Source organism: Taeniopygia guttata, chromosome 20, assembly GCF_048771995.1.
Source record: "Taeniopygia guttata chromosome 20, bTaeGut7.mat, whole genome shotgun sequence".
NCBI lineage: Eukaryota > Metazoa > Chordata > Aves > Passeriformes > Estrildidae > Taeniopygia > Taeniopygia guttata.
In genome coordinates, this window is record NC_133045.1 from 12,067,487 (window position 1) to 12,091,006 (window position 23,520).

A 23,520-nucleotide genomic window follows, 5' to 3' on the forward strand; every position below is an offset into this window, starting at 1 on the left:
AAACCATCACGAATGTGATTAACAAGAAAATGAAAAATTGCAAACGAAACTTAAAAATCTTACCATCATCTGGTGTAGTGTAGCGAGCAAATTCTGGAAAGTAGTCTTCAATTTTAGATTTCCCTGCCAAAACTTTCTCTGCTAGCAAATCTTGTTTATTCAGGAAAAGGATTACTGAAATGGTCCGTAGCCACCTGTGGAAAAGGGAAACTAAACACTGTTAGGAGGCACAGCCCAGATCATACAAAAACTTAAAGTAAGTCACACAACATGTCTGGGGACAAGGTCCTGTGACACACTGGAATGATTTGAAAGGTTCCCTTTATACCTGAATCCCAAGGGTATAACTGCAGGTGTGCACACCCTGAGGGTGCTCCCCACTTTGTGCTGTTAATCCAAACCCATCCCAGGGAACATTCCCACCTCCCAGAGCTCTGCTCCATCACTACTTTAATTACTCCAGCCTCAATATGGCAACCACCAATTAGTAGCTGTGCAGAGCTGTTTGTAATGATCTGAGTGTAATAAATGTCAGAGGTGGGAGGCTGTGACCAAAGAACCAGCCCAGACCGTGCCAGGAAATGTGAATAACAGAGCCCCCCGTGCTGTTAACCTGGTGGGCAGCCAAGCACCACACAGCTCCTCACTCACCTTCCTCCTCAGGGGGTGGAGGAGGAGGAAAGGGAGAATTAAAGCAAAAAAAATCTGGGGGTCAAGATAAAAATATAATTGATGAGTGTTTAATTAGGGAAGGATAAGTGAGGAGAAGACAAAACAAGTGATGCAAAGGCAATCACTCACCACCTCCTGTGGACAGACCAATATCCAGCAAGCTGGGTAACTTCCCAAAATCCCCTCTTTTCCCCCTTACTGCAGAGAATGATGTTATGTGGCATGGAGCACACCTCTGGCCAGTTTGGATCTGCCCACCTGTGTCCCTCCCAACAGCCCTGAGGATTCACTGCAGGAACAGAGTGAGGAACAGAGAGGGCTCTGCACACACTGCTCAGCAGCATGAGTGTGTTATCAGCATTGTTTTGGGCAAAACCCAAACCACAGCACTCTGTGAGCTGTTCTGGAGAAAATGAACTTTGTCCCAGCCAGGCCCCTCCGTGAGTGCAGTGTGAGGCAGGATCAGCAATCTCAGTGAGAAGAGCCTTTCACAGACCTGTTGTTCCAGATACTCTTGAAGAGGTTTAGTGCTTCCTGCAGCCGGTTGGTCTGATTGTCCTCTCGTATCACCATGTTGTAGCTACTGCTCGCCACCACAAATATGATAGCAGTCACATCTAAACCAAGAAATACCCTTTAGTTAATGCCAAGCTTCAGAAGAAATACCCAGGAATCATGAAGTTCAGTAAGAGGCTGCCAGATTTTCAGCTCCCTGCAGAGAACAGGCCAGGATGCTGGTGCTGACAGCTTTTTAAGTACCAGGAGTCAAAAAAGAAAGTGAAGAAACCATGGAAGAAAGGCAAAGCAGGCCCCAGAACAGAAGGTGACAGAATGACAGAAAATGTAGGAAAGAAAGGAACTGGACCAAGAGAGAGAAACTGAAGAAAGCCAAGAGGGTAATTTAGAACGAGTAAAGAAAATTGGAAACAACAATGAGCTATCAGGAAAGGACAGGGAGGTCCTTGGGGGAAAACCTCAAAACAAACAGCACTTTTGATTTCTGTAAAGAGAAGTAAAACCAGCAGCAGACTGCAGTGAATTTATGGGTAGCTCCAGTGGTCCCCCTGTAGTGAGTTTTACTGCTTAGAGCCCCATGTCTTCCCTGGGAGGAGTTCCCAGGATCACAGGAGCAGCATCCCTGTGCTGCTCAGTCCCTCACTCTGACTGCCAGGCTCATCCACCTCGGGCACAGCAGCAGAACAGATGAGTCAGACCATGAGGTAACAGGAAGAGGAAGGAGCAGAGGTAAAGCCCAAACAAATCTGTCACTAACAGCACAGAAGAAAATACTGCTCAGTCCTTCCACACACAAAGACAGTGTCCAGGTGATTCTGTGACAGGAACTGTAGCAATGTACCATGAATTCCGAGTTGCATTCTGCTTTATTTATTCTCTAGGATCTCGCTGTAACTTTTCTAAAAAAAAAGGTGGACTTTTTTGTGTAACTTCATTGCTATTTTGTCCAAACAACAAAGAAGAGAAAATATTTTCACCAAGTCTAGGTTTATGAAAACCTGTGTGGAAAAAAGCTTCTCATCTAAGCAGATACAGAGTAAAACAAAGAGCTGCAGTGAAGGTACCTGTCACACTTCAGGACAGACACAATCTGCCTAATTGCAGTCATGTGGGAATTAAACCTGACCTGAACTCACGGGGACACTGGTGTTAAGAGACTCCAGCTCTCACCAGATGTGTCTAACCAGAACAGACAGATGCTCCCTACAGCCTCATTCTGCATTACTGGGCCAGTGCTGATTCAGAAAGAAGCACCACAACAGAGCCAAGTGGCTGCAATTATACACAAAAATGTGATAATCTGATTTTATGCATGTAATAATTACCCTATATTTTGTATTTTGCACAGGCACGTCTGTATGTAAACCTGTATGTGGAGGACAGAACATCGCTTGGAGTTTACACTCTCACTACTGGCAAATAATGCACAAAGCCACCTCAAAAAATATTTGATTAACTGAAGAGAGGGAATCCAAAGAAATGGACAAGCTGAAGTTATCAAATTCCTCTTCACCTGCATTCTCCTTGAAGATGTTCTATGTAGTTACAGGAGCTTACATGTCAAGAAAAAATTCAATCCTGTATGACTGTTAGATAACTCCTTATTAAGCTACATAGAAAGATGAAGAAGTTCTCACACACATGAGAAAATGAAGATTAGGCACTACAATTCTGCAGAGAACTATTTTATAAAGCCACCAGAAATTCTAATCCTACCATTAAAACACTGGATCCATTTTCGGCGTTCATCTCGTTGCCCTCCAACATCAAACATACTAAAAAAAAACATAAATCAGTTAGTCAGAATCATTTTGTGCTGTTTTTTTTGTTTGTGTCTGCATGCAAACAGAAAAGGGAGGAAACTTTAGGACTTCTGTGTTACAGAAATTAGAGGGAATCTTGGATTACAAGAACCTGAATAAGTAAGCAGTCCATGAACACATGCATGCAGAGAAAATAGATGTAAAAGATTTTGTTCTTTGTGATTTAAAATAAAGTATACCAATTTGCATTTCATTTCAAGCCAGACTACTAAATTAAAAACAAATAAAATACTTCCTTTCTATTAAACACTGATACTTGAGAAATACAGTAGGCCCAAGAATATATGTTAGGCTCTCCTCCCAGTTTACCTTGGTATTTGTCTGTGTTGTATTAAAAAAATGTAAAAACATAAAAAAAGAAAAGAATTATACTTACTGAAAATTTACTTTATCCACCTGAAACTTGGTTTCAAAAATTCCTGATGTCAAAACTCTGCATCTGAGGAGATCCTAAAGCATAAAGGGAAATGCATTGATTCAATACAGATACTTGGTGTGTTTCCATATATCCAACAATGGAAATAAACCCCTTTTTTTTCATGCTGTACTACAACACCAAGCACTGGAACGTTCAGTGCCACAGAAGCATGATGGAAATCTTCTAAGGGATGTAACCTTGTACATAATTTATGTGTATAAACATAAGCCAAAGGATAAAGCCACTTTTATTTGAAATACTAAAATGTACAATGCATGGCAATACCTGAAATGACAATTACAAAATTAATTAATTACCCCCAAAGAGGAAGGGGGCAGATAAATTGTGTAATTTCCTCAAAAATCTCCATGTACCTGGTCAGATGGGGTGTACTCGTTCTGTTTGACTATGTCAATCTTGTCTAGAAAACTGGAGAAAGGAAAAGAAAAAAGAGAAACTCATTATTCTCAAATCAGACAAACTTTCTGATGCTTTAGTAACTGACAGTTCCCAGGTAAATTCTGGTGCATTTTAATGCCCTCAGGCTCACAAAAGGATGAAAAATCTCATGCTGGAAAGGCAAAATTTGGGTTTTTGTGCTCAGGAGGAGCGCTGCCAGCAGCAGCCAGCAGAGGGATGAGAGCAGCAGCGGATCCATCTGGGAATGCCGGGGAGCCCCTCCCGCCACAAACACCCCGGCAGTTTAATTTAGGTCATTTATTCACACAACGTAACCTGCTGCTTATTCACGGTGAAGCAATGACTCAAGCAAATTGCCCACATGTACTTCCCCTGAAAGTAAAATGAGTATTTTTTAAAACAACTTATCAACTCTATAGTTCTTTAGATAAACGAAAGCCCTGAAGCAATTTCAGTACAAGTTCAGTTAAGTGAGAGGGGACACTGATTTTTCAGTCAGCTGCTGTATCAGTGTTTCAGTTACTTTCTGGAGCAGCAGCATTAATTGGCTAAATGGGTAATAAGAGATATATTTCAGTCAAATTCATTAGGCACTACCTACAGATGATAACTCTGGAGTATTTATTTTTTTTATCAATTAACTATAGCCTCATAATTATCTTTCATTTCAACTCAAAGAGCAAAAATCTCAGGGAGTTAGTGAATTCTGCTTTGTTGTGGTGGCAAACCAGCAGCTCAGGATGCAGATTTTATGGTGTTTGCCCCAGTCCCACTGCCCAACCAAGTCCTCAGCCAGGTGCCCCCTGGCTCAGCCCTTCCACTTCAGCAGTGCATTAATGCCCCTAAAATTAACCATTAATCAGCCTTTAAACCAACAGGCCTTGAGCTCCCTTGGAAATTCCTCTGCATGAATTGTTTTCTCTCTGAAGCAGGAATCACAAAGGAAAAATGAGTTTTCCCAGCCTCTTTAATGTGCACTAACAACAGTCACAGCTTCAATGGGGGAAAAGGGAGACTTGTCCCAGATTCACAAATCAAAAACCCAAAAAAATTGCCATTAAAGCCACCACAAAACTCGGCCCCAGTTTCAGCCCAAAAACTTCCTAAAACACCTAATGAGAAGCAGGGAAAGGGAAAAAAATAATCCTGTATTTTGACAACTGCATCAGTGCAATGCCCTTTTCTAGAAGATCTTGCTTCAGAGACGCATGAAAATTAATTTTTGTTTAGACTGAATTACAGAATTTTAAACATATTAAAATGTATCTTAAGTTAACACGCTACAAAAACACGTGAGACAAAGTGCAAAGTTCAATTTCCATCACGGAACGTGACATGGCCACAGACTCACAAGGATAAAGTGGTGACAAACTGTGCTCTGCAATTTGCAAGCTGGATTTTTTCCTCATATCTTCCAAGCTGTTAAGTCATTTTTTCTTTCTTTTTTTTTTTTTTTTTTAATCCGAAGGGAAGATATAAAACTCTGTGTTCAGTACACAGAGGATGTTAAATAAGTACAACAGCCCTGAGTTCCAAGTAGCACGAGTGTTTCCACCCCATCCTCTCCCCTCAGAGCACAGTTTCAGAATCACGTGGCAATTTCACAAGTTGGAGGATGCTTGAAAAATGTTCCGAACAGAACATGTTCATCAAGATACAAAGGTGATTACTGCAATCACCCAGTCTTTCTGTATGAGTTTATCCAAGCAGAACATTTTATGCTGGGTTCCACAAGAGGTGGGTTTTTGGTTTGGGGTTTTTTTTTCTGTTTTGTTTTATTTTTAAACGCTCTGCTAATCAGCTTAATGGATTTTGGAAAGTGAAAACTAGAAAATAACAACAAGATATTGCTAAAACCTGGAACTGAAAGTACAAACCTCTTACTGTTGTTTATGCAGACTATTTTTAGGCCTATGATTTCCTTGAAAAACATGAGCCACATAGGAGCAGTAGTACTGTACTAGAGATGAATTCCAACAGCAATGCTCGTGCCAGGTAAAACAAGTTCCAATGGAATAAACATTTCTTCTTCCCCCCAAAACAAGCTCCCAACATTCAGCAACATCTGACACTCCTAACAATGCTCCCTGGAGAAGGAAGTCTTTCACTGTGAGACAGTCACCAGAAAACCCCTCCTGCTTCCAGGGCATTTTAGGGAAAATGGAACACAGTGATACGTTCCATGAAGATTTTTCCTTGTGCCTTTCATCAAACTCTGCTCCAGCAGCTTTAGAAAGGGCTAAAGGCATTAAAAAACAGTTTGATTTTTTGCTCACGTGTAAAGAAAGGGGATTGTTCTTTCAGTTGGTCAATGTAAAAATAAATGTGAGGAGAAAATGGGAGCAGAAATTTGATCTGCTCTGATACACCTAAAATAAGGAGCAACAGCAGGAGCATGAAAGTTCAGAAAACATCAATACACTAAGTTCAGAGACTTCTCAGTCAATGTTAGTCAAAACCAAACAATTTATCCAGTAAATTAAACTAATAATCCAGTCAGATGAGAACAAAGCCCAATTCAAAATAAACACAAATTCACCATCATTAATTTCTATTTTTAATTCTTGCTATGCTCTACCCAAAACATAAGTGAGGCCACTTGAGTACTACTTTGTGTGCCGAATTCACTGCTGTGAGAGATTGTTCTAAGCCTACTGGAGATGTGCCCACCATCTACTGTGTCAGCAGTGAACTTACAGGGAGAAACAGAAGTGACCTTGATGAAATAATTCACATAAAACTGTCAAACCACAAAACCAAATTTTATACTGCGAGCAAGCCTTGAACCAAGTTACAAAGTTAGTGTTTTTTTTGTTCTGTAAAATCTTCCCAGAGATTATATGGAAAAGCTATTTTCCAGAAAGCAAATAATTCATTCAGCATTGCTGCCAATTCTCACTTTGGGCCACATTCTGGACATGACTAAATAACAGGATCAGCTACTGCTCTGCAAAATTCTGTTGCGGAGTAAGAGGCTCTTTTGCCTGTGTTATAAAACATTGATACAGCTCTGACACACAAAAAAAAAAAAACCGTCAAAAGACTTCAGGTTATTTGTAGTCAGCAACACTGAGAGGAAGCATCTCTAGGACAGCACCAGTTGTGTCTCTGAGATATTAAAATGAAATGTATTAACAAAAAATCAAAACAATCTCAAATAAAAAAACATGCTGCATTTTTGTGTCCTCTTTTTTAGGTTAGGGAAGGAAAGGAAAGGAAGGGAAGGAAAACCACACACGAAGTGTTCCAAGCAGATTTTTGTGACAAAGAAAGTCTCTTTAATTTTAAGGGCAGATTCACAGAGAGCTACACAGAGGCTTTCCTTAGCTCCAGCAGGTCTAAGTAATTAGGCCATACATGTATCCTCAATCTTTCCAAGTTTTAACTAAAATCTATTACATCAAAACCATGTCCCAATTTTCAGATGAAGATATAATGCCAGCAGCTGAGTTATTCTGGAGTTCTTTCATCCAGAGAGAGCTGCTTTATCCCTATGGAGGGAATTTCCTGAATGAACAGAGCTGCTGACAGACAAAGACCTGCAGCTTGTTCTCCCTGCTGGAAAGGTGTGTGACACACGAAATCTTCCACCTCACAACCAGCACAGCTCCATGGCTGGGGCAGCACGGGAGGGGAGCTCAGGCTGCCTTTCCTCCTTTCCTCCAGCATTTCCTGACAGCCTGCTCAATAAACAGCAGCCGAAATGTTACTCTCTCTCATCTGACAAAATGGTTGGCACACAGGATTTTTTTTTTTTTTTTTTACTGCTTTCTGAAGAAGCGCTTTTGTTTTCAGCCTAGAACAACACTGGAAAGGTGTCTTAATCTGACAACACACCTATATTTGAAGTGCTTTATTTCCATCAGGTTTTTTTTTACTGGTCAAGTCATGACTTGTATTTCCATATAAAATGTCTCCCTTAAAAGACACAATTAGATCTCATCTTCAGTGTCAGCAAGATACTTAATGAAATCAAGATTTCAATCCCAACTAAAGACAACATTTGTTTATAACTTATAAGCCTCAACAGTAGCACTGAAACTCTGCATTTGTGAAGTTCCTGGATTTTAGAAAGCCTCGAGATATTTCAGACAGTAAATCAGACTTCCAGCTCCTGCCTGCCTTCTCTGAGGCTGCATTTCCTGCCTCCACCATCACACCCCAAAATGCACACATGGCACAACCCTATTTTAAAGGCAGGCACACTGAGTAGTTAATTGCCCCAAGTCCCTTGAGTCAGTGGAAATGATTTTCCATTTTTCATTTCCACTGAGTCATGTGTTTCTACCAAGATATTACTAAGAACCCACCAGAATTACTAAGAATTATCAAGATTTTACTAAGAATTATGCTGGCATTTCCCATATCACCTCTAAAACAGTCTTTCCAATTCAGGTTTCTATGACCAGAAAGAAATTAGTATTTTTTTACTGATCACCCTAAAGACCAAACTGTGCAGTGGATTTTTATTTACCTACACGCTATCAGAACTACAAAGTACTACTTAAAGCAGTTTTAAGCTGAAATTTAACTCAACATAAACAGTGTTTATTGTAAACAAGAGTGCATTTTTAATTTTTTCAGAACCATTTATTTTTTTCAGATCATGCTTTACTACTGCTTTCCTGCCTTTTTAGTCCTTGCCATAATCCTTTATGTTATTCAGCAAAAGCTTTCTAGAAGCTCTGCAGTTAACTATTTGGTAAATTCTTTCTTCAGCTATGCTGTCTATGCTGAGCCAGAGACATAGGTTGAGTACAAAGATAGAAAATTCCCTTTTAAAAGGGTATTTGTGTATCAACAAATTGACTGTCCTCAACTCTGTCCCTTTCTGCTGCTCAAAGCAAGCAGGGGTGGAGAGAGGAGGGAACCCTATTCCTTAAACTGGTGATAAAGATTTCAGCTGATCTATTTTGCAAGAGGAGCAGAACAGCAGGCAGAGCTACAGGAATGATGCAAATAAAACAGGCAAATGTTCAATTTGCTGGTATTCAGCATGTGAAACCAAATTTGGCAGGTTTTTCCTCAGATTAAGTTAAAAATCTAAGTTAGGACATTGGTAGGTTTTGACTATTTTTTACACATGTACTGATATTTTCTATTATTTGCAAAGGGGGAGCTTTTACTGCTGAGGTCGTCACTGAAAATGTGCCACTAATGTTACTGGAAAATTAAAAATGCTCAGAAAGGCACAGCTCTTTTTTCTGCCTAATCAAAACTAGATAAAGAAAGAAAATAAATTACAAAACCTTTGTAATTACTTTAACAACTTCACAATTAGGAAAGAGAAAAAACCTTTATAGAGACAGGCACACAGGGACAGTACTGCACCAAGTATTATTGGTATAATTAGGAAAGCACTATATTGCATCTAAAACCATCTCATATACGATGTTCCTTTAACAACATTCTCCATGTCAGTCCTCAGACATAAGGGTCCCATTGAAAACCAGATTTATGTTGGAAATGAACCTTGAAATGTAGCGTAAGACGTGAACAGAAGTAAACCAAGTCTCCAGAAAACTTTCCCAAGAAGCTGCAAACACTTTTTGATTTCCAGTTTCAAGTCAAAGCATTATTATAATTTCCTTATTGAAACTGTGAGTCGCACAGCAAGGTTTACAAATAGTCTAAAGCTCAGAATTTAATTATAGATGGTGTCAATGCGTACATATCCCAGAAAAGTGATTTTGAGAGCGGCCCCAGCTGTAATTCCAGAAGAACCTCGAGCATTCCAGCCACTTGGAGGCGGAGGGGCACCATGGGTCTAATTTTGAAGCAAATAATGAGAAAGCTGAAAAGTATGACTCCATATATTTGGAATCATCTTGTGGTAATCAAGGTTACAGTTCCTTATATGGCGTGGAGAACATGAAGCACACACAAAAAAATAGAGTATTAAAACTGTGGGGTACAAAGAACTGCAACTATCCCAAAAAACCAGGATGTGCCAGCAAAGCCGCTTTAGTTCTGTGTCTCTGGAAGTTCAAACCTTGCCCTAAAAACGAGGCTGGTTACGCACCCAGCTTCCCAAAGTGCCTCATTAAAGCAGCGTAACCCGCCGCCAGGCATGAATGAATTTCACACAAACCCAGCAGAAGGCAAAGCAGCCCTTCAAACACTGCTCGAAAAGGGAAATGGGGAAAAGGCAGGAGAAAGAGAAAAATCTATTTAAAGAGGTTGCAGTTGTCCCTTTTTTTTATTTTTTTCCCCCCTCTCTCTGCCTGTCTAAAGTTAGTCTGGCTTAGAGGATGCACTAACTTTCCCAATCAGTTTTACATTACAGCACAAGTCCAGAAATAGCTCCCAGCCGCCTTGGCCTCTAGCACGGTTGCCATGACAATAGAACCACAGGGCTATAAATAGCTCATCAGCACCAAATCTTGTGAGACACATCTGGAATGGGGCCAGCCCAGCCCCGGCCTGACAAATAAAAATAGGCACAGGCAGTTTCAAAGGCTGCAAAGGTACAATGTGGCTCGGGCTGTGCGGAGCAGGGCAGGGAAACGGGTTTGATTGCTTGTTAGCACGAGATTTATTTGATAGGAGATTGGGAGAGGTATAAAAGTCACTTTATTGCATACTAAACAGCCAGCCTTTCTCTAAGGTCTATTTTTCTTTCTCTTCCTCACCCGTCTGCAGCACAACCACCCTGCTTTTGAGACTGTAACAATGCAGCCTTTTGCCCAGGAGACCATTAAAATAAGGAAAAACAGAAGGAAAGAAAAGAGATCTTCAAATCCTCCCCCCCCACACAACTATTTCTGTACGTTTTTGGCTCGAGTGCATGAGTGCTGCTGCGGGTCTGACAGGGATCCTGGCTGGATCCTGCCCAGGCTGCAGCGCTTTGCTCCAGCTAAAATCAGTCTCTCCGTGCTCCAGGAGCCTGGAGAGGGACATGGTTCCCAAGCCCTTGTGCCAGGGCTGCTCTCAGCATCATCCCTTTGGTCCCTCAGCATGGGACAGAACCACAGTCCCAGCAGATCCCAGCCCACTTCCCGAGAGCTCCGTGCCACCCCACTGCCTCTGGAGCAAGCATTTTCTTCCACTCAGTGGGTGAGAAAATGTCTTATTTTTAGCACAAGCTCTTGATCAACCCATTCAATTACATCCAAATTATCTGTGTGGGAACAGAATGTTATGTCAAAAATGTTATTCAGTGTATTTGTCAATATTACTCAACAGAAGCCATTTGTATAATGAGGAGATTCAATATTTTCTCCAGCATAGGAAAGCAGCAGCTCAGGAACCAGACTGAAGTTGTGAGACTTTGTTATTTTACAGACACTGGAAGTAGTAAGTCAGCGTGATATAATGCAGAGAACACCACTCCCAAAATATAAAATCCTAGTTGCTCTATCAAAAACCAATAGAGACTACAGATGGTGATCAAGAAACTGCAACTATAATAAGCATTAAGCCACAGTAAAATATCTTCTGTCTGCCAAAAAGGCACCGTGCACACGCTCCACGCAAGCTGCACCATCAGCCCACAGGATTCCTTTAGGTCCCTACATGGATATTTTCATTGCTAAAAATTGTAGTTACTTCCACCCAGGCTTCGAGCTGCATGTAAACTTCCCTCCCCTTCCCCCTGCCTTTCACCACATCCAGTTTGCTCCTCTGCCATCTGAACAACACACACCTCAGGAACAGCAGCTTGCACAGAAGGATTTTGGATAATGTACTTTAAAATATGCAATGCAGGATTTATTGGTTTTTATAAAGATACTCCAAGTTAGTCTAAGAGCCTATCACCAGCTGCAAGTTTTGATTTAAATAATATAAAAAAGAATGTAGTTTTTTCTTCCTTAAGAAAGCAACTCATACATCACTGTAAGACAGCCCTTTCAGGCCCACGTAAAGGACAAACTTTCTCATTTTGTCTGGGGGAAAGATGAGGGGGACAGGGCTGTAGAGCAGCAAACACTACATGGGATACCCAAACCTGGCCAATATTCCAGTCCTTCATTGGAAGGGCTCACATGGCATCCCCAGCTCCTCTCTGCCATTAACTCCTTGCCTTGATGGAACGATCCTTATGGAGGATTTGTGCTCCTTCACGCTGGCCAGGGGTCCCACTCACCCCAAATCTGCATTCCCAGCCCAGATGGCTCCCACGTCCCGTTTGGGAACACCAGTGGAAGGTACCAGTGTGCATGAGATCACCATCACACCACACTGCACCATCCCATCCCATCCCATCCCAGGACAGGCCTGGGGCGGGAGGGAATGGGGAGGAACACGGTGAAATATCTATTAACTTTTCTACTTTTTTATTTTCTCTCTTAACAAGGCTGCAAAAGGAGACAAAAACCTTGCCCAAGGCGAAGCGATTGCATGTTCGTGCAGCAAAACTTACTCCACTTTGCTCACTGCTCCGCCAACGCTTCCTCCTGAATTTTGGAGGGCCATACACACCAGAAACTTGGGCTTAATTAATGAACCTGTTTCTTGCAAGACACTATGAAATCCATTGGTTGTGATATGGGATATTTTCTCTTTTTTACACTTGAAAGCAATTTTGCTTTCATTTTTACTTTTCCTCATTTCTGTCCTTCCTGGTGCTGGAAATGGTTTTGACCTGTGACTCTCAAAGATTGTCATCTCAAAGAATCTGGGTCTTCCACCAAGTTTGGTATTTTTTCCAGTTATTTCAGCAAAAGCTCTGCACACTAAAGACCACAACTTTTAATTTTACAAAAGGAATTAAAACCTGAAGTCTTGCACTTAATTGTAAGAAAGCAACAAATTGTTTCCATGGTCTTCACTATCTAAAAACCAACAAGCTGGAGTAGTGACAACTCCAGTGTGGCTGTTGGTGAACTTCCTTCCCACCTGCTCCCCCTAAATATCCATATTTTTAATATAGTTTTTGTCATGCCTTGTTTTCTGGAATGTGGAAAAGTATCTATTAACAAGGCCAGGGATTTTCCTGTTTTAAACCTTTTTTTAATTATAAGCTAGTCACAGACCTTATATACTGCAGAAGAAACAAAAAAAATGCATCAGTGATTGCATCCCTCCTGTGCCCTGTGGAGATTGAGATGGGAGAAAAACTTGAAATGTAATAATTTTTTACAATCTAATCTAATTTAAATCTGTCAGGTTCAGTAAGGATCTTCTTAGGTTTAAGAATATTTGCTGTTAAATTAGACTAAGGAGTCTGTTTAAGTCAAGTCCAATTCAGAATGAAGAATTTTTAATGAAATTTGAATATGAATGTTTGAAATTCTCCATATTTGATTTCAAGCAAGGATATGAAAGCTTCCTTCAATCCCAGATGCTATTTTTAATATGGCAATAACCTATGCATGTTATAGGTGTAAATCCTCTATTGTAGGCTGCTCTGAGCAATTAAAGCAGGTGAACCTAATGGGATATCTTTCACTGTGTTTCAACCAAGTATTTTTATGAATCTTATCCTCCTGGTCTGTAGCTCCCTCCAGTGCCATCAAATCAGTGGAATTGATTTCAGCTGAAGAATTAATGACATCACTAATAAATAAAAAATTATGTTAATAATTTAAAATATTAATAAAAGTGCATACAGATGATAAAATAATTAACAAGCTTAATGCTCCATACTAGTTTCCCTTCTTTCCTTGAAGAGACAAGCTATCTACAAAACCAGATAAAATGAAGGTTCAGACAGTTCCCACATTTTTTCAGTTTGTTTGTGGCTTGTAACCCCAAACAGGGAGAACACAGAACCAGGCACTTCCCCAGTTACTACTGGAAAAATGGGCAACCTCATTTGTAAGAGGAATTTTAGGGACAAGGCTAAGTGGAGCTGATAGGACCTCACGTGACAGAAAAGGAATTCTGAACCAAGCCCGAGTTTCCGCAGGAATTAAGGAAGCAGTGATAGCTCAGGGAAGGAATCAGGCCCCAGATGAGCCCAAACAATGGGAAGACAAATCTCTGCTGGGTTCTGAGCAGGGTGGTGAGGGATGACTTCACCTCCCTATTTAAATACACTTGTACAAAGATCTTCACAAAAATAGTTTGCATCTATTTAGATGCAGGATATAAATCCAGTGCTGGAATCTTGTCTGCTTAGGCACCATCCCAGCTGAGATTTTTGTTCAGTACTTTAGGAAGCTGGCAAAAAGGCAGTAATTTTGACTGTGATGCTGCTGACAGGACACTGAAATGTTCATTTCTGTCCCGTGACGCTGCGGGCAGGGGCTGGAAGAGCCTCGGCCAGGAGCGAGTACCTGCCAGTACCTGCTGGGCTGACAGTCCCACACCTCACAGCAGCTCACATTTCAGCTTGGGCTCTCCTCAGAGGAATGTGCCTTCCCCCCTCCTTCTTGTTTAAATGTTCTGCTTTCAACCCAGCAAAAACAACTCCAGGCCTCTGTAAAAGCAGAGGCACAAACTGGCACCTGGAGTTGAAAACATCTGTAAAGAGCACATCTCTCATCTGGAAGTGAGTTGTAACAATACAGTTATTTTTTCTCTTTTTCTTGAAAACATTTGCTTGATCATTAAATTTAATAGCAGGCATATTTTAAAAATATCATTTTAAACCAGGCAAATGATAACAGAGCTGCAACAGCATTTTATACTGTGAATTTTGAGCAGTGCAGGGACACTCATCTTTGGCTACAGTGAAAAGCAAATATCTGGTTCTGTATTCTGCCATACATCAAAATTAAGAAGTCAAGTTTAAGTGCTTGTCTGTCCCTGGCACACATTGCACTCAGGCAGATAAAAGGAGCAAGAAATCAAGCTTGAAGCCAAAATCAAAGGTAAATAATAAAGGTGACCACACTACTTCTGTGGAAAAGCCATTCACAGGAGTCACCATGGTTCTGGAATAGTGCAGTCCTCTTTTACTCCCCATGAAAAACCTTTCAGTCATCCAGTTTCATGGTTCTGCTTTTTGCAGATTGTTTTGCTACTCTTAAAAGGAAAATCTAATACAGACCCTCCATCTTTGCTTACTCACGTGTCTGTAACAGCATCAACACACCGCCACTGACCGTGCAGTGTTTCCACAAACTGCATTTGGGTATTTAGTGCTTTTAAGCCTGCAATTAAAATGGACACCTTGCAGAATAATTGCCTTTACAAAGACTCACAAACAGCCCTAATTTAACAAGGGACATGACCAGCCATTTTAGAATCTTTTAAATACAATATTTTGCTCCTTCCCCCCTCTTCCCCACTGACCTAACTTGACTCAACTCACTCTGAAGCAGAATTTAATCCGTTACAAAAATATGAACTTTAAATCTCACCTCTAAAAAGACACAGCTGGCTATAAAAGACCTTAAAATAGTACTAAAAGCTCTAGTCATTCAAATGACTGTAAAACACAGTAGGACAGACTTTGTATTTACAAAACATTCTAACATTTGCAAAATGTGTTTTTTCATGCGGACTTTTCTAAGCTGTGCACTTTTAATGCTGCAGTCACAGAGAATTTCGAATGAAGTGTGCACAGGAAAAGTAAAATCCCTGACAAGGCACAACCTCCGCCTGTTTCCTCTCTCAGCGAGGACGGCTCAGGGAGGTTTTCCATGGCAGTTCTGGCTCACAGAGGTGCCGCAAAACACGGAATACAGACAGGACTGGAGTGAGGGGTGTGGGTGACAGATGCGGAAATTTTGGGACAACTCTTAAAATCCCTTGCTCTCCAATTGGCTTGTTTTGCAATGTTAAAATGAGGAAGTTGTTCAGCTGCTTCGGGGGAATTAGTTCTTTTGAACTAACTTTATTGACTCTATTTATTACCTATATAAAAGTGTTGTGATTACTTAAACAATTACTGAATGTATTATTCACAGAACATAACTATTTCAGCATTACAACCCCAAAAGCTCCTCAGCAGCAGAAGGCACAGTTCTATCTTGAGGTGGAACCTTATACTCAGAAGAATTAAGACTGAATGAAGATTCCTCAATTAAGATTCAGGAGGTACCAGAGGTGACACAGACACACCACCCTTCAGCATCCTCACTGGCCTTCTTGTTGGCAGCCTTAGAGGCCAAGGACTGGGACAGCCTGGGCAGGGAATCTTCTCCCACAGCCCCATCCCTCTCTCACACAGCTCTCTGTGCTCCCAGGCTGGGCCAGAGCCCTGACCACAAACCACCCTTCAGCTGAGGCTGGAGAGAACTTCTGAGCTGAGCTACCCTGGACAAAACTGCCCACTCTAAATTCCTGCCACGTTCTCTGGAAACCTTAACTCCAGTCCCACCTTTCCTCTGGGGATGGGCCAAGGAGAACAACAAAAGAAAGAAAGATTCTACCCACTGTTGTCATGAAACAAGTACAAAATAATGCATGAAGCAAACACCAGGAGGTGGGGAAGAACTTAATTTCAGTGGGCATTAATTCTGAAATTTCAGCGATACTGGTTTATGGGGTTTTTTTTGTTTATTACACTAAAAAGAAACTATCACAGAGCTATGAATAACAACTCATTTCTGGACCACCAGTGGGTGGACTCCCCACCTCCCTGCACTCAATCACAGCCAGGCAGCAGGGAATCCAAGGGAAGGAAAAGCCAACCTGAAGGGCCCAAGGTATGCACTAAAGTTCCAAAATAAAATCTCCAACATCTACTGGATGACTAAAGGCCACGATTCCAGCAGAAGACAAGCTCATCTTTACCATCTCCTTGTCTGCAGAGGGCAGTGTCTCATGTTTGCATCTCAAATGGATGAAAACCTAAACCTAAATTACTCATTAACACTACAAATTTCCTCTTCTACATGAAAGAAACATTTAAACAGTCTCAGGAGAAGAACTGAACTAAAAAAGACACTAAAAGCCATGGGTATAATTGCTGCTGTGGGAAAGACAAGGAGGGGTCTAAAATGTTATTTCTCTTCCCCAAATATTGTGCTTATTCCCACATCAACATTTGTTAAATCCCAGCTGGGGCTTCTGGCTGCCCAATATCCAAGCCTGTTATTTTGCAAGAAGACATAAACCCAGCAAGCCTCTTATAATGTCTCAAGAAGCACTAAATGATGTACAGCACCCTTCAGATTGCAGTCTAGGTTCAAATATATGCCTAAAATGTGGTGGCCATCAGTCACAGTCCACAGACCTGGAAATAAATGTGCAATTCAAAGCTGTGCTGGGAGGTGAAGGCATGAGGCAGCTCCAGGGGAACAATCCTGGGCTGGCTCACCTATTGCTCTGATACCTGCAGCTGGTAACTGTGTGACTCCAGAGTGCTGGAGACAATTCCAGGATTTCCATTTGTTCTGCATGACTATAATTAGAGCTTCCGGATCACGCTTTAAGAACAGCAGCAAAAGCTTCAAGGTGGAAGAGACTCAGATCAGATGCGTCAGGAGAAAGTCTGCAGAGAACACTCACAGGTTCTGGTGAAAGGGAGGTGTGTTCCTACACCACCTACCCCATATCAGGTGCTTATTTATACATACACAGTCTATAAACACCATAACCATATGTGAAACACAGCTTTTATCACACAACAGCACTTTAACTCCACTTCCTGTCCTCAGCAGCAAATTATTAATTCACCACAAAAAAGGGGTGTCTGAGCACAGCAACTGCTACATTACACAGAAGTTAATAATATGCGACTACTAAATATAGCCACTCATGCTTTTCTTCTGCATTTTGCTGCCTAAGAGATTTCTGCAGCATCTTGCACACACTGGCTTGCCCTGCACGGATGGTGATGCTCAAAACTAGTGACAGGTGCAGAGCTTTCAAAACAGCACTTTTCCCTCACGCCATCCCACCCACGTTCAGCTCCAGCTTGTAAAACTGCAGTTATCTGCTTTGTAGGAACGCACACGCACAGGAAGTCCAGGGAACAGACTGCCAACAAGCAGATGAGAAAATTAAAAAAGATCTGAGATGCTAATAAGCCGTGCCAGAATTACACGCTGCATCTAAATACAGGTTTTGAGGGAACACCACTGGAGTACTTCTGCAGATAAGCATATTCTTCATTTTAATTAAGGAAGAAAATTTCCCTCCTTTGAATGATCTCACTTCCATTGGAGAGACCTGTTTTACTAACGTATCTCATGATTTTTGGTTTCTTTGCTTAAAGATAACAGAGTGGGGAAGAAAAAAACCCTTAAGGCCTATATAATTTACATTTGGGTCACTGACTTTCTTGGTTGTGGCTCCAAACATCAAGCCTTTAAAAAAACCCCACAAGCCCCACACTGCTCTGCAGCAGAACTTCCTTCTGTTACCTACATTCATGTTTATCAGCACAATCTGCATATGTTCCGTGGAGTTACAGTCAAAAAGTATCCCAAGGGAAAAAAATCTTTGACCAACATCACAGTCAAAAAATGCAAGTTTTTAAAAGCTGTCTGGACACAACCCTGAGTAAGATGCTTGAGGGGGCTCTGCTTGGTTAGGGAGGTGGGACTAGGTGGCCTCAGTGGTCCCTTCCAACCAGACCCCTCCTGTCTGATCCAGTGATTACTGGTTTCTAAGAAAGCATGCACGGAAACTGCCATACATTTACATAGACAGACCTAACTCTGCAGAGAAAAATCTGTTTCAGCTTTCTGCATGTCCACCATTAATCCATTATGATGCCTTGTGGTGTGGATGTCAGGAATAAATGTGAAAACAGTTCAGAACTTAAAAAAACCCCGTTGCTTAAACATGGATATTACAACCCGATTCACCCTGTAAACCATGTACGTATAAAAGCAGCATGTGCTTGTACCGATTCTGGTAATTACAGAGGTTTGTTTCAAAAAAACACCGTGTTTCACACAATATAAACACGGTAATTGTCACATTATCTCACAATCTACATTGTGATTTCAATTATACACAACAAAGGGACTGCTCATGAGAACTGAACTGAGCAAGTAAATCACACCCCTCATAATAATAGTAACAAACCTGTGTTCATTAGTGTTTGTTTGTTTTTAAAAGGTATTTGTTCAACTACTACAAACATCTCTTGCAGACTGGTGAAAAAGAAAAATGCACTGGGTGCGGCATCCATCTTCCATTTGTAAGACTTGTCTGGAGGGAAATCAGTTTCATATTCTTCAGTGCCACATGACTTTATCAGAAAACCACAGTGCACAATTTTGGCATAATTAGCAGGACCTTCTGAAATACAGCCCAGAAGAAAGCTCTGAGGGAAACAAACACGTTTCACATCATTAGGGAAAGTTAGAGCTGAAATGGAGGTACCAGCCTCTGCACACAACAGCAGAAATCCCACCTATTTTTAGTTGAGAATTCTAATAAGAAAACAGCTGGAAGTCTAATGGAATTATCCTGGTGACAAATTTAATGGACTGAACACTAAAGTTACTATTTTTAAGTAAAGTTCCTAATTATCCTTGAAAACAAGAAGCAATTAAAAGCAGCAGTGGAGCGCCAGCTTCCCAAGCGTCTGCAAGGCTTGGCTCCAATCAGATTGAAACTGGGAAGTGGCTCAACACCTTTCTGATCCTAAAAGTTGGTTGAGGGCCAGGCTTGGGGTTTGGTTGGGATTTTTTTTTTTTTAGTCTAATGAAAGCAGTTCTGCTTTGACCTGTCCAGTCCTGCCTGGTGCTGTTTTCCCTGCCTGAGCTCCGCGCAGCTGCAGGATTCACACCGCGCCCGGGGAGGGAAGGGAAGCGGAGCAGGGACGGTCTGGAGGGAGCTGCTGAGAACACAAATGGTAACAAACACACTGCTGGATCACAGAGCAGAATGGTACCACACTGCTGGATCGCAGAGCAGAATGGTAACACACTGCTGGATCGCAGAGCAGAATGGTAACACACTGCTGGATCACAGAGCAGAATGGTAACACACTGCTGGATCACAGAGCAGAATGGTAACTCACTGCTGGATCACAGAGCACAATGGTAACACAGTGCTGGATCACAGAGCAGAATGGTAACATACTGCTGGATCACAGAGCAGCTCAGCTCTGGGGCAGAGAGCTGCACAGGGAAGTGCTCCAGCAGCAATGGAGAAGGGCCAAGGATCCCACCTAACAAGGATCCCACAGAGGAATTCTGGTATTTTCAAATTTACTGAAACAGCCACATTAATCACAGTAAAGCAAGTTATAATCTGACATGTTCTTCTCCAAAAAGCTTTTTGAAACTGGCCATTTTAATTACTGTTTCCCTTGGTAACTGTTCCACTGTGGCACTAATGAGTCTGTTGTACTTGTAACCTCACATAAGGCTATTCCACACTTCATACATACCACACACCTTATTTTTGAAACAAATTTTGAACAATAGAGTTAGAGAATTAGAGTTAGCATTGAAAATACACAGATAATGTACGAATATCTGCCTTTTAATGAGACATGGTAAGATTCTGGAGTCTGGAATGCCCATTTGGAGAATATATCATGGTAAAACAGGAGATCTCTCTAAACCCGTCCTCTCACCCCTTCCACCAAACCACTCCATCGTGAGATTCAAGATTAAGAATCTTGATGACAATACCTTGATCAAGATTCTTAAAGACATCACAATACTTCTTGGCATTAGAACCATGAAAGATTGATCATCCTTCATTCATATGACTTCACTTAAACCTCACACTATCCAAAATCACCCAAGGGTTTTTGCAGATGTGTGCTTTAATAATCTCTTGAAGAAGAGCTGTATCAAAGCATCAGTTTACAAACGGGGAAACTTTGTTTCACCCAAGCCCTGTCTGGGATAACAAACTGTGTGTATCCCAAAGCAGTGTCTCACCCTGGGACAGAGGTGAACAAGTTCTCCAGAATAAACAAGGAGAAGGCAATTCCAGCCCAGGGAAGAAAAGGAGCGCACACCTAAAGTGCAAACTCTGTTCTTCTTCATGGCACACACAGTGATGTTAGGGAGAGCTAATGAAAACACCAAAATTAAACAGTCAGGAGGCTCACTCTTGAGACTCAGTTTGACAAAAGAATATCCTGAGAACAGCCACACTTTATGAAGCTGTGTAGGAAAAATGTCTTGCAGACACAAAGCTTAACAGTCCCTTCGTGCTTCCCTTGATCTTGTAACATTATAAATGTGTAATAAAAGTCCCTCTTAAATACCTTAGCAGCAGAAGTGCTGGACAGTGTGGTCCTCAGAAAATTTGCAAGTATTACCAACACTGCCAATAAACAAACAAGGAAGTTCAACAGTTGTGGGAATTTTGTACGTATATTGCTATTTTCATTCATTTATAAAAATTACTTAGGGTTCTGAAGGACCTTTTGTTTTTTTTGAAAAACACAAATCTCTCAGCCAAGATCCCACAGCAGACCTGGCCACCTGACCTGGGCTGGATGCGGCTCCTGCCAGCACCACACTCCTTTAGCAGCCCAGGAGCCAAGGCTCCTTCCCTCCCCCAGCTGCAGGAGGCTTCCTAAAAATAGTTCTTTGCCAGCTTTTACTCAGGCTGCAGTTTACATGAGCCCTCTGGGGGAAGGGGAACCTTGCAGAGTACCCAAGGCACTCACTGAAAATTTACTGGGCAGCCAACACGTTTCAAGTGTAAATTATCATCCAGCCACTGAAACCCCTCACTTCCATAATGAACACATTATAATTTAGCTTTATTGGTGCATATCCTTCTCAGAGACTTCATTAGTGTACCACAATGCAAATATAGTTAACAGAGATTTATATTTAACTACAACAACTTATTTTAACATGCTTCAGCTACAAAATCAATGTATAATATACTACAGAGTAATCAGTTCAAAATCACAAAACCTATCAGTGACATCCTGCTATAAAATTACTCTTAATCACATGTAAAATTAGCCAGCAATTTCTTTCAGTTTATTTAGAACTTAGTCACATCCTAAAAATACTGTATTTAAAGTTACTTAAACTCAGCTTTGGTTTGAGAACTTCTTCACTTAATATGAGCTTAATCTACTTTTTAATTTCCAGCCTACCCCTCCTGAAGTCAGGATTTTATGACCATGTTCTCTGCATGCAAGCACATGGTCCCAATAAACTTTTGAGCCTGCTAGTAAATTTATACCAAATGTCCTCCAGACATCTCTGTCAGGGGTCTCCAAAAAACTAACTTCAGCAATACCTGTGATTGCAGGCAAGCACCCAGACAAAAGAAATTTAAACTGAATTCTCCAGTGAAGGAAAGGCTTTGGCGTATCACCCAACAGTGGAGTTCACAAAGAGGAAAATGAAGGGGAAAACGTGCAATCAGCAGCATCCAGTGCTCCCTCTCCCCAGGACTGGCAGTGATGGATCTGCAGTTTCAGCCCAGGGAATAATTGGGAATCGAACCTGGTGCTTTCACATTGTACCAGCAAATGTACTGGCCTCATTTCATCCTTGAATCAGGAATTTTCTGTTGCCTTCCATCTTTTGGAACACGGTTGCTTTTACTTCCTTTTTACACCAATTTTAATGAGATTTTACAGTAGCTTTTTAGGTCTTATATTTGATAAAAGCATTCTCCTATTTGTCATCCTGTAATCTTGAGATGTTCCTTTTCTGCAACAACGCAGCTGAGCCCTGAGAGCACTCATAAAACCCTTTGTGCTCACAGGGAACACCACAAACAGCAGCTCCCAAGGTCAGGCAAAAAGCTCCAGCACCCACTCACCAGGTGAATGAACTGCAAAATCCTAAAAATACTGCTCCCACCTGCTTCAGGAGCACCAGGGATGCACATCATTCCTGCAGCTGCATTTCTGTGCCCTCCACAGCAGCAGCCAGACCTGGGGGTCCCCTGCCAGGCCCCCCCAGCCCCCCCAGCACTGCATCCCACAGCAGCTTCCCAGCCCTCCACCCACAGAATCCAACCAGGAACGATGCTCCAGCCTCGCACGAGCCATGCAAAAATGATGCAACCAATGCCACGCTCTTCCTTGTTTCCTCAAGTGTTTATTTATAGCTTGCTCTGTATTTTGTGTCTGCAGATCTTCCTCCTGGCAGGAGGGATTCCTAAGGAAGGCTGCTCCAGCCCCTGTGGAAGGCTTTTATTCTGCTTGTTTCTGTCTCACACTGAATTGTTTGTTTGAATCACAGCTCAAAACTAACCCCGTTCAGGGCTTTCTCTGTTTGCACAAAGGGAGCTTGCAAAAGCCTGGGAGGGCGAGTGAAAATTCATTCTCAGGAACTACTGTGAGTGTAAGAGTTGCTTGGATTGACAGCCACACTGTTGCACCACTACAGCAATCCCACACTGGTATTTCATTAAGTCCAATACTCACAAGTCAAGATGTCATTTGGTCTGCTTTATAATAAGCTTGTGGGAATTTTATGGTAAAACTGAGCATATTTTTTGTATTAATGGTTAAAACTTAAAAAAATTATAGAAGTCTAGTGCACCCAGGATGCATGACAAACTTACAGAATTTACAGTCACAATTCCTCCTCTCATTTAATTTCTCACTCTAATTCATTCTGACCAATTAATTTATGACATTCATTCATTCCCAGTTCAGACTGACCACTACCTGTCTTCACAAACACCAGAGGACTGAAGGATTACTGTGCACACAACAATCTACTATGTCACTCATTCCAATTTTCTTAAACATTTGAGCAATGTGATTACAGAAGTTTTATCTGCAGTAAACTGTTACTTTTAGGGTGAATTTGTTGCACTTTTCTTACTGGAAAAAAAGGCATATTCTCTGCCTGGTGAAAATATGATTAAAAATACAAAACCCCAAGGAACATCATTGCAAGATCCATGTACAGCGAAGCCAAACCCAAGGAT

At 41.4% G+C, this 23,520-nt stretch overlaps 1 protein-coding gene across 3 annotated transcripts in view; it reads right to left on the bottom strand.

Annotated features, from left to right (window-relative positions):
* The window catches only part of GNAS (GNAS complex locus), a 136,323-nt gene that overhangs the window by 8,864 nt on the left and 103,939 nt on the right, over positions 1–23,520 (bottom strand). For all 3 annotated transcript variants that reach the window (XM_030288467.4, XM_030288468.4, XM_072917154.1), the window contains exons 6-10: positions 3,804–3,858; positions 3,388–3,461; positions 2,905–2,963; positions 1,169–1,289; positions 64–194 (exon numbers count right to left, since the gene is read on the bottom strand). In XM_030288467.4, the coding sequence (XP_030144327.4) occupies positions 64–194; positions 1,169–1,289; positions 2,905–2,963; positions 3,388–3,461; positions 3,804–3,858 (440 nt within the window). The remainder of the gene's footprint in view (positions 1–63; positions 195–1,168; positions 1,290–2,904; positions 2,964–3,387; positions 3,462–3,803; positions 3,859–23,520) is intronic.